We start from the raw sequence: 11,785 nt of genomic DNA on the forward strand, positions 1-11,785 counted from the left end.
GAGCTCTGAATTACTTAAAAATGAGAAGAAGAATGTAACACAGAGAGGCCAAAATACCACCTTTCCTGGTGGGTCTAACAACTGCATGTCCATCAGCCCACTGCTAGCAGCTCCCAGGGGTAGAGGGACTTCCCCGCCCAGTGTGGCAGAGCTGAGCAGAGGGGTCACAGGGCCCAAGAGGAAGGGGGTAGGAAGGGACTGGTCCATACCCCTTTCTCCTCCCAACACACAAGCTGTGCATTGTCCTCTGGCCGTTGGAGGTGGAAGTGTGGCTGCAGTCAAGAGAACTCAGCATTGATCCCACCGCCCGCCTGGAGAGAACAGGCGGTCCCCATGGTCCCCACGGAGACCGGTGCACACGGCAGGGAGCCTGGGAAGCTGCCAGCGAAGTCAACAGATTGAGAAAATGCCACTGAATTAAGAATTCAGCAATCAGCCCCCCCAAGGACATTCCAAGTTGAACAGGAGGCCTAGAGCTTCACGGGAGAGAGACTCAGGTGATGCAGAGGTGAGTGGAATCTCAGTCAGGCTGGGAAGGGAAGGACAGTTGTCAAAGAAAAGATCCACTTCTATTGTGGTCAGTATGTTGAATACCCTAAATTAGTGGACCAGCTGTTCCACCATGAAGCCATCCTTTTCCCAGTTTCTTGACTAATATATCAACAGATTCACAGGAAATTAAACAGCTGTTAGATAATCAAAACTCTCATAGAAATACGTCATTAAAACGATATGTAGACAGTAAATACCATCATCTGATTGTCATGAGATTATCATTAGGGACTTTGGAATCTGTTTCAGAATCATAAAGCACTGGTTTGTCTGTATGGAGGAGAAGAATTTTTAATTTACATGTACAGGATTATCAGAAGAAACAAGTCTCAGATCTGAAATAAAAGCAAGTTATTATGCACTGATTTCTTAGTAGATCGATGTTTCTTCACATAACTGGTAGGTTAATAAACATTGGCAGTGTTACTGCAACAGGGCTGGAGGACTGCTGGGAAGGCGACGAAGGGAACAGGCCTCACGTCCACCATCCTCCGTCAGGCAGGTGCACAGCGAGCCCAGCACTGGCCTCCAAGACGGAGGTTCTGTGTGTCTTGGGCACTAGTGTGCGAGAAACTCAAAGGCATAATTTTTTTCTGATGCAAATCAGTACGACTGTGATGGGTTGAGTTGTGTCTGTCCAAAATTCATTTTGACAAAATTCACTTCAAAATTGAAGTCCTAAGCCAGCAGCTCAGAATGTGACCTTACTAGGAGATGGGTCTTTACAGAGTAATCAAATCAAGATGAGGTCATTAGGGTGGGCCCTAATCCAACATGACCCGTGTCGTTACTAAAAGAGGAAATCGAGACTCAGAGACACGCACAGAGGGAAGAGGACATGAGGAGACACAGGGGAAGACAGCCTCTACCAGCCAGGGAGAGAGCCTGGAACAGCCTCCCTCAGGCTCAGGAGGAGCCAGCTCTGCCGACCCCGTGGTCTCAGACTCCCCGCCGCCAGGAGGTGAGACGACACGTTTCTGTTTGAGCCGCCCGGCCCAGTCTGTGTACTTTGTGCGGCCTCCCCGGAAGCTCAGGCACCTGCCTTCTGAACTGCTTCCTGAAACTGTGCTAAAGCTTTCTCTTAGGAACGCAGGAGCACAAAATCAGAAGAGCTCGTCTGTGAAGGGAGGGACATCCCCGATGCCTGTCCTTGTGGCCGGGCGCTGATGCCTGATGATAATTGTACCAAATAAGGAAAACAGCCCCGGGAACCTAAGCTATTTCAATTCCTTTACAGACGTAGGCAGGGTTAGCTGTAACTTACACAGTAAATAGTTAATTCATCCAGTAAATAATCCCAAATGACCAAGATTAAATTGATGATAGAAAGTGAGACGCTAAATAAACGTTTTACTTTTAAAGTGCTGGAGAGGCACGTGGAGCTGGCTGGAGTTAAGGGATCCCTCACCACGCGGGCGGAGCAGCTGACACTTCCTCTCCCTCTTTTTCTTTTTTGTAAACGCTAGTGTTAAAAAATTACTTTCTAAAATGACATTTCTTATAAACCTAACAACTGTAAGTCTACATTTTCTTTTCAACACATTGAAAAAAATAAACTATTTCAAACACTGAATTTATCTTATTGTCAGAAGAAAACTGTCAAATAATATAGTGAAATGGCTCAAGATGTTCTGATTTCTGGGCCCTAACTGACCTCCCATGGGGCAGGGCCGGGACCCCGAGGAAGGTCAGGGCTGTGGGCGCCGGGCTGCGTCCCCAGCACTGGATTCTTTGCCATCAGGAGCCTGAGTAGCTTCCACTTGCCTCACGACCTTTACCAGCCTTTGGGGTGGGTGTGGCCAGGCCTCTGGGAGGAAAATCACCTTACTTTATGCCTGTAGAGAAGAGGCAGTTAAACTTCCAAATGCGAAGAAAATAATCCCTAAGCTCATTGAAATGCTTTTACCGTTTGAACATCACAAGCGTCTGCAAAAACCCAACAAATACCAGAGGAAAAAAATAGTGCCCTGGGCATTAGGACTTGACATTCTCATCTACATGGAAATGCGTGGGTAAATGTAAATGCTTTGAACTTACTAAACTTTTATTTTCTCACAAAAGGTTGAAGCAGTCCACAATAGGGTCTCTTTAAAATCTCAACCATCCCACTGATGGATGGATTCCAGGTGACCCTGGTAACAGGGGAACGTAGGATTCAATAGGTTGATGAGAAAATAGGACCTAAGACACTAGCTCAGGGCGCAGTTTGCCTGTCTTTGTGTCAGTTTCTTAGGTCCAAATGACTCGTTGTGCGAACACAGACAAACCTCGTTTTCTCTGTATCTGTCTGACACGTGATTGGAATAATCACAGTGCAGGTCAGGTGAGAAACTCCCTAAAATTTAGAAGTATTTCTGGAAGGAAAAAAACTTAGAGAATGTTCCTTAAACAACAGGTCACCGTATCATATTAAGACTGAATTCATCCTTTCATTGAGCTGCATTTTCTCCCCGTCCGATCCTACATATGGAGGAGAAGAGAAGAGACCAAGTTCTTCACTCCGTCCTGGCTGATGCTGACCTCTTCCAGGAGCACCGCACGGATGCACCCACAAGTAAGGCTTTGCCAGCTCTCCGGGCAACCCTTGGCCAGTCAAGCTGACACATAAAATTAGCCATCACAGATGCGCTTATCATTAGTAGAGGCTGTTTGAAAAATCATTGGCATTCTAAAATTAAGTTCACATCACGAGGAAAGGACACTGTGCAACCAGCGCAGTCTGCTGGGGCTGCAGGGCGGGAGGGGAAGGGCCTCAACGTGTGTGCAAGCCCCACCGTCCCCGGGGTCAGCAAGTCCTGCCAGTAACGCACTGGGTGGGGGGAAGGGCGAACAGGACTTCTCTGCAAACCACCCTCGTCAGCCAAAAACGAAAGACGAAATTCTCCCATAGGACTGCAGAGTTGTTTACACTCAATGCAGCCGTTCATTTCAGTGACTCTTATAACATTAACGCCGAAATAAAAAACATGCAAAGTCAAATCATAGCTGGGAACTAAACCCAGTGCTTCGAACACAGCAATCCAGAGAAATGAACCTCTCCTAAGTTCAAGGGAAAATTAGCTCCAGTCCCCCCACAACACAGAAAATAAGTAATAGATTTATCCAACATTTCACAACAAAAATAACTTAAGGTACACATTCTGTTTTAATAAACAACTGACTTTGCCAATTTTAAGCACCAAACACAAATCAGCTCATTAATTGAGAGCACATTTTCTTCAGCACTCAAGATGCTGTGGCCATAAGAAGGATTCCTAAGGAGTCTTGTTAGCATCCACACTCCTTAAACAACTTGAAGGAAGTTGGAGGTTGGCAATTAGGGAACGCCTCAAGGAGTTAAAAGAGAAGCGCAAGCTGCTGTTGAAAAGGGGGCTTTAAACAAACTGTGTTGTAACACACCACATATTCGTTATTCGTAGGGAAAATTCTTCCTCGAAATTTCGTATTGCTTCCAGGACGCCTGATAAGATGTGCTGTGCCCAGTTTGTTGTGGTTGTTTTATTAAAATTATTTTGTGGAAATGATTAAATATCCTGACAGTAGAGCACTGTGATCTGCGTGCAAATGCACGCCTTGCCTCACGGATCCACGCGGACTTTCTGCCTTCACACAAACACATTTGGACACTTGTCTTTGGCAGCAGGGCTGGATGACAGTATCCTGTAAAGACATTTGTGATTAGAAGCTTTCGGTAGTCTTATAAGGAAAGCAAAGGACTGTGACATGAAATTACCATTGCCCTACCAAAACCATTTGAACTTATTTGAGACGTACAAAAAGAGAAGATACAATTAATGTCAATGTGGCCATTCACTCAACTCAGAAACAAAAATCGCCAGTATATCTATCTAAAGGTCCACATCCCTCCACCCCAATTTCACAGCCGTTCTTCCCCCCAGAGGCTATGACGACCCCACCCTAGTGTTTAGTGTCCTTGTGCTTTCCCTCCCACTCTCACGGTGTTCGTACTCATGCGTGAGTGGTTGACAGGCGGTCGAGTCCATGCTGTGAGCTCTGTGCACCCACGGCCGTCTGCAACCTCGTCTTCCCAAGGGTGCAACTGCACGCTCACCGGTGTTGAAGCTTGGAGCTCGGGCTCCCTTATTTCACTGCTGCCTGGTCCCCGGTTGTGTGAACAGGACAGAATTTACACACTAAACATGCCTTTTGGTTGTGTTCCCAGTGGACGGGGTAGTTTTCACGATTTGTTTCTAACACTTGATGGAGAGCCAGAGCAGATGTGCAGTGAGGTGTCCTCCACGGGAACCGAGGTGCTGGTGAATTTGAGTCACATCGCTACAACCTGTCGGCAAGAGCATCGATTTCCTTAATACCAGACAGTCTCACAAGTCTGATGTTTGCTCTCTCCAGGCCCCTGACCCCAGGTGTGGTAGACAGGCTCTTAATGCCGGGATGTCCCTGTAAGACTGTAAATGTCATCTGTATGCCACTGGGTCCAGGACACTCTTCCCAGAACACAAGGCCATGACGTGGGTAGTATTCTCATCTCCTGACATCCCCAGGTGACACCTCTCATTTCACCCTGTGGTAGGAACTCACAGCTCCGTAGATTTATTAGTGACTTTCGTCCTCAGCTGTGGGGGCACACGCAACTTGCTCCTCCTCCCCCAATGTACCTGAAGAATTTCCCCTCATTCTTCAAGGCCCAGCTCAGAACATGTTCCTCCTGGGAAGCCTCCTGCACTGGGTGTTAGCCACCCCCTCCCTGTCTCCTCAGCCACCATCTCCTCAGCACTGACCACCTGTGCCATCTCGGGGGTCCCGAGTCTGGCCTAGGGCCCTGTTAGCAAATGGCAGGGATGAACATTCTGGACCAAGAATTCCTTGGAGTCCACCACGTGCCAGACGCTGTTCCAGGTCATGCCTCACGTTTTCATGCACCTGGGAGTCCACCCCTGAAGCCTGTGGCAGGGTTTGGGAACCAAGGGGGATCAGGCAGACAAGCCAGGGCACGCCGAGCTTGAGCCCATCCCTAGGGCCGGGCCCTCCACAGACTCGGTCATCTGGCTTCAGCTTCCTACTGCTGACCTGTGTGGAAACGCAGCAAATACCCACACCCCACGTCAGGGCGGCATGTTTCCCAACCATCTCCAGGGATTTTATCTATTTGAAGTCAACAAAGCACAATCAATAGAAGAGGGAACAAAATCCCAAATGAAAGCCCACATGCACTGTGTGATCATTAGCAGCCAAGACAAGGTTTTAAGGGATTCTGCAGAAATCCCATGGGGCTGGAGGAACATAATCCTTTCACCCTCAATACAGTGGTGGGTGCACAGGTTTTGGCCTTCCAAACATGTTTTGGAAAACTCTGCCATTTTCTAGCACCTGTTGGCTTAGGAATAAAGCAAAAACACAGAAATCTCTCCAACTAACAATGTATCTTTATTGATTCAACGTTCCCAAAAGAAGACAGTAACTAACAGTGCCTCCTCGACTCCCCAGTCTTTTGCATGAAGGTCTTTGTCTATTAGCATAAAGAAGTTTTACAGAAACTGTATCTGATTATGTGCCGTCCTAGGGGCTGTACACAAAGCAAAATTCCAGAAGATCTTCATCACTAATTACTAAATGAGCTGTCGTTACAGATTCATACATTCATTCACGTCACAAACATTTTCACAGACAGTACATAGACATATAAAATAACAGACAGATGAGACATGGTCAACGCCCTGGAGCGGCTCAGATCAAGAAGACAGAGACCAGCAGTATGCGACGTGCATCGTAACCCATGTGGTTACAAACTCCTTTGTGAGCACTGGGCAGGGGGAGAGGGGAGGAACATTATTGAAAATATGAAGCGAAGATGAGATGTTAAATTTGGTGGATTTTATCTGTAAAGCTTTTATTATCCACAATCATGGATTTTTCACAAGCACATTTTAAAATGATCACGATTTTCTAACGGCAATCTATGAAAGAGTCAAAAATAACAGATTTGGCCATTTCATAATGTTCAGAAAAAAATTTTTCTCCATCTAAAATTAAATGTCATAGACTAAGCCTCCCAATTCAACAATGGTGAGTATATGGGACGTCATTTTGTTGCAAAGAACATCATGGGAAAAAGTGTCGTCGTCGCCACAGCCGGGCCTGAGCAGGACCTGTGCTGCCACCTGCTGGTGCCCAGCCTCAAGGCAGGTGCCTGGTGGCTGCACTGCCCGTGGCCCTTCTGGGACTGGAAAAGCTCGAGGCTGCCAACAGCAGGCCCTGGGTTCCCTCCTAGGAGGATGGAGTCATAGAAAAGAGTCTCTGTATTCAGCACACTAGCACAGATCCCACACTCAGGGCCTCCCTGTGTCCTTCTGGAGCCCAAGACTGAAAATTAGGTGGACAATGAATTGGAAGGACAGCAGCGGTCACAGCGGGGAGAAAGCCACAGGTGTAGAATCGCGGAGAAGAGGGTGACATGACCGGGGTGGGGGTAACACAGACAGAAGAGGGACGCAGAAGCTTGGCACTGGTGCCTCGGAGAAATCACTCGACGCCCCAGACTCCCTGTAGGGACAGTGTGTGAGGAGTGCTCGGAGCGAGAGGGAGGCCTGCCTCCCGTTCCTAGTTCCTTACCATCTTAGCACGTGACTCGGCACGTGACCAAGGAAGAGCCTGCTGTTTCTCAATGTTTAGGCAAAAAGAGGAGGAAAATAGAAAAAGGAGAACAGCTGGAGGCAAGAGGAGTGAGGAGCAAGACCAGGAAGGGGCGGTGGACGTGCAGGGAGGGAATGGCCAGCTAGCTGAGGCAAGGGCTGCGCTCACTGCACCACCATTCAGGCCCCGACAGTCTCGTGGTGCTGCTACTGGAATGCAGACCCTCTTTCATTTCTCCATGAAAAGTAAACTAAAACCTGCATTGCTCTTGAATGCTTCCTTGTAAACTGACTGTAGACACAAAGGGCAACTGATTTTCAGGTCAGGGTTGTCAGGGAAGTGGGAGAATTCCGCCCCCCACTTTTCCTTAAGCTTCTTATGGCTGGTCAAATAGTCAAAGAGGCAGGTTAGCAAGAGAAAAATCAAACAAAATTTAATAGCATGTGTACATGGGAGAAACCCAGAAGAAACTGAGTAACTCAGACATCTGGCTGAGTCCACCTGTTTAAGTATCCTCAGCTACAGACAAGGAGGACATAGTGATCTGGGACTTCAAAGGGGAGGAAGACAATTTACATAGAAATGGAATGAAAATGTTTGTTAAACAGGTTTTGCTAGGCCCAAAAAATGGGTTTGTTGGTGTCCTTTTATCGCACCTGTTTTACATCATACTATAGCTATCACATGATATGAGCTCCTTCCTGGAACAGGCCTTCTATCTTCAAGTCCTTTAGGCAGTTTTGGCGGGGAAGGTCGGATGCTCTTCCTGACTCTTTCGAGCCTTTATTGTCTTCAGCTCGAAATAGTCTGCATACCAGAGTGGCACATCTTAGGGCGGCCTGCCCTCAACCCCATCAGGGTCAAAACTGTGAGCCCAGAAGTTAAACCAAGAATCAGAGTTAGCACAGGACAGAGAATCCACCAAGAGCCCAGGACCCCAGCGGACAAGTCTGGTGTCCCACAGGCTGCGGCTGAGCTCCCAAGTTCGGTGGGAAGACCTGGATGGCACATCGACAGACTTTTCTGGTTCACAGGCAGCTCTGGGGATGCACAGACCCTTGCCGGGAGCGGCTGCTGGGCTCACTTCAGCCCCACGTCAAAAAGGCCCTGAGAGACAGTAGTGAGGGGAAATGGTGCCACGTAGCAGAACTTCTAGTGGCTCATGGGCGTATCCATCGAGTACAAGAAAAGTCAGCCCAGGGAGGGGTCCACATGGACCCTTGGAGGAGCTGAGGAGTGGCTGGCCGGTCAGGAACTGCAAAGAAGATTGAAATGGTTGAGGAGACAGAGGGGCACGCTTAGGCCTTGCACTGAGCATGAGTGAGGATATTGGTGGCCAGTGTCGAAGCCCTTCAGGGTGTTCCCTGTGCACAGGTCACCAGCAGACGCCCCCAGGCTTAGGCAGTCTTTCTTGGTCTGTTCCCGAGGGCACAGAGGACCAACAGCCCTCAGGCCCCACACTTCACCCAGTTACCAGAGGTGGTGCAGGCGTTGACACTCCCCACATGGGTGAGGTGGCACTTTGTTCTCAAGTGGATAATCTGCACTGGATACGAATGTGCCTTCCTGTCCTCGATTTTCCTGCCAGCCTGTCATCCTTGGAGTTACGCCTTATTTACTGTTTGGTGTCCCACAAGACCTCGTGTCTAAGAAACTCTTTGTAAGGCGAAGGCACTAGTTAGGGGCTGGGCCATAGATTCATGCTGTCACCATGCAGTCCCCATCCAGAAGCAGCAGGCCCCATCCTGGGTCTCCCCTTGCTGGGACTTGGCCCCAGCAGGCAGGAACATTAATCCCTCAGGGGAGAGCATGGCCTCTGGGCCTTGCACTCATGGCCTCTCAGTGAAGGCAGAGTCATTGTTCCTCCTGGCCATCCTGGGTGCCTCAGGCCGACTGAGCCGACAGCCTAGAGGGGGGTCTGACCCCTATTCCCAGGGAAAACCGGTTGCTGTCACACAAGGGGTGGGAAGACCATGTCTGAAAAAGGTGAGACTCATACGCATGGGTGTCCTAGACTCAGGTGTGCAACCATGAAGGTCCTTGAAAACCTCAGCGACCACCAGACAGGACCGCAGGAGACTGGATACTCAGTTAGGCAGAGCCCCCGGGGGTGAGGGGAACATGGAACACAGAGGGAAGGGGGAAGGCCACGACAAGGACCATCAGTCTCTGCATCCAGCTGCAGAACTGGGGAGCGTGACAGCTCCGTGCATTTCCTAGCGTTCCACCGTTAATTCTCTTCATTCCTGTAACCTGGTTTGAAGAGAACTTATGGTGGGCTGTGATGGAATTCAGGTTTGCAGGCAGGGGCATAACAGAAGGGAAACTGCCCCGAAAGCATCACTGCCTGGCAACCGGGATGTCTGCCTATTTGGTGAACAAGTTTCTCCAGTAGGACAGCGACTGGTCGTGTAGGGGCAGTGCTCTGGACAGTGACCGGCCGGCTCTGCACGGCTCTGGGTGAAGGAGGCTTATACTGTGGACTGTGTCTCTCACTGTGGGTGGGCTCGGCAGAGGGCTGCGTCTTGCGGTGCGGGTGGGCTAGGTAAAGGGGAGACCCAGGCAGGCCTCCAAAGGGCAGGAGGGCTGGAGCCGGGCTGTCTCTTCCACACGCTCTCGTTTTCATGCTACCTCCTCTCCAACAGAGCCCCCTTCCCAGTTGGAAGCACCTGCCCGGTCCCCTCTGACACTCTCCAGCTTCATGAGCTCTGGCTCCCTGTCCCCTCAGCCTCAGGGCCATTGGCTCCTTGTTTGGTCGCTGGTCTCCTGCCTATCTTCCTTCCCACACCATGTACGTGGTTTTGTCACTACTGTCTCTTCATTTAAACCATTTGGAGTAAATTTCCTGCCTGCTGAGACTTGATAATACAACAATGGAAGCTGATTGTGCAGCAAGAAAACTATTAATTAGTAGTTTTGATTTTGTGTAATACATTGCAGTTAGCAAATATATTTTTACCCATTAATATAGCCCTGAAAATCAACTGTATATGAATTATTTATATAATCATAATTTATGAAGCTATTTTAGAAATTATAAAATTGATATTTCTTCATTCAAATCAAATTATAACTGATCCTATCAGGCAGGTTGAAAGTTCCAAATAAAAGGTACAGATTCTATATCAGTACTGTCCAACAGAAAGAGAATTCAAGACAAAATGTCATGGCAATTTTCTAGTGGCCGCTTTAAAACAGTGAAGAGGAAAAGGTGAAACTAACATCAGACTATATTTTATTTGGTCCAAAATATTATCATTTCAACATGTAATCAATATAATAAAATCATTGATGCATTTTACACTTTTGAGCTGAGTCTGAAATCTGAGCACACTTTCCAGGTAAGGCTCAGATCAGCCGCTGTCCAGGGCTCAGCACCACACATGAAGAACGCCTCTGTATTGGACACATCTTGGTGCCCGGACACCAGCGCTGTCAGAATGCACAGACCCTGTCACCGGGGGCGGGGCTGTGGAGGTTCGCAGGAGAGAACGTGAGCCATTTTGGAAACCAACGGGTGTGGAGAGAATGGAGGGAACGAGCAAGTTGGGAGACACATGGAAATTTGGGAGGGAGCATGTGGCAAAGACAGGGCTCAAACCGGTCGGCAGAGACGGAGTCGGCGGCGGGTAACATACGGAGACTGTGACCAGGAGACACCAAAGATACAGGACACAGACGGGAAGGCCGGCACTGGACAGCCCAAGGAACAAAGTCCCAGAGGACACTAGACAGCTCACCTAGAGCATAACCTACACGCGTCCCAGGCGACAGGAGAGCGGCAGAACCGCACCTGTCAGTAGCACAGGCCAGGCGGTGTGAACAGAGATGACGGCTCAGCACAGAGAACACAGACCAGCCCGGGGACAGCAGAGCCGGAGAAACAGCAGAAGAAGGGAAGGCCCCTGGGGCAGGAGGAAACGGCCCACGTGGCTGGAGATGCAGGCAGAAACCTACACTCCGGACCCTGCAGTCCCAGGAAGGATCTGGCTACTAACTTGGGACAAGGGACCTTTGGAAGCAATAACGTATGTAATTCCCGATTTAAAACACCGCTTGCTGGGGCCTCGGCAGGATCGGACCCCGGGAGGAGGGGCCAAGGGAGGAGGACCCGCGGTAGGAGGGGCCGCGGGAGGAGGGGGCGTCGGAAGGGGAGCCGCAGGAGGGCGGGCCACGGGTGGAAGAGCCGCGGGAGGAGGAGCCGCGGGAGGAGGGGCCGCGAGAGGAGAGGCCGCGGGAGGTGGGGCCACGGGAGGCGGAGCACAGGAGGAGGGGCCACAGGAGGCGGGGTCGCAGGAGGGGCGGTTGCTGGTGGAGGGGCTGCGGGGGGAGGGATCTGTAGGAGGAGAAGTGCGGGGGGGCGGGGCGCTGGAGGAGGAGCCGCTGGAAGAGGGGTCGCTCGAGGAGGGGACGGAGGGGGCCGCGCGGGCCGCGGGAGCACGATTTCACGGGAGGATGGGCCGCGGGAGGAGTGATCTCAGGGAGGAGGGGCCGTAGGAGGATGGATCCGCGAGAGGAGGGATGCGCGAGAGGCAGGAACCGCGGGAGGTGGGGCCGCGGGAGGAGGAAACACGGGAGCAGTGAACACGAGGGGCGGGGCCGCGGGAGGAGGTGCCACGGG

The 11,785-nt window shown here is 50.2% G+C and overlaps 1 protein-coding gene and 1 long non-coding RNA gene across 2 annotated transcripts in view; both read left to right on the forward strand.

Annotated features, from left to right (window-relative positions):
• The first annotated feature begins 1,406 nt into the window (after positions 1-1,406).
• On the forward strand, positions 1,407-4,104 carry LOC124239280 (uncharacterized). The gene is made up of 3 exons (XR_006888593.1): positions 1,407-1,513; positions 2,948-3,106; positions 3,972-4,104. It is a non-coding gene; the product is annotated as an uncharacterized LOC124239280 (long non-coding RNA).
• A 6,601-nt stretch (positions 4,105-10,705) lies between these two features.
• Positions 10,706-11,785, forward strand: part of TMEM18 (transmembrane protein 18) — a 7,674-nt gene continuing 6,594 nt past the window's right edge. Inside the window, exon 1 of the mRNA XM_046662820.1 lies at positions 10,706-11,192. Coding sequence (XP_046518776.1) covers positions 10,993-11,192 — 200 coding nt within the window. The 5' untranslated portion in view covers positions 10,706-10,992. The remainder of the gene's footprint in view (positions 11,193-11,785) is intronic.

Source organism: Equus quagga, chromosome 5, assembly GCF_021613505.1.
Source record: "Equus quagga isolate Etosha38 chromosome 5, UCLA_HA_Equagga_1.0, whole genome shotgun sequence".
In the NCBI taxonomy this organism is placed as follows: domain Eukaryota; kingdom Metazoa; phylum Chordata; class Mammalia; order Perissodactyla; family Equidae; genus Equus; species Equus quagga.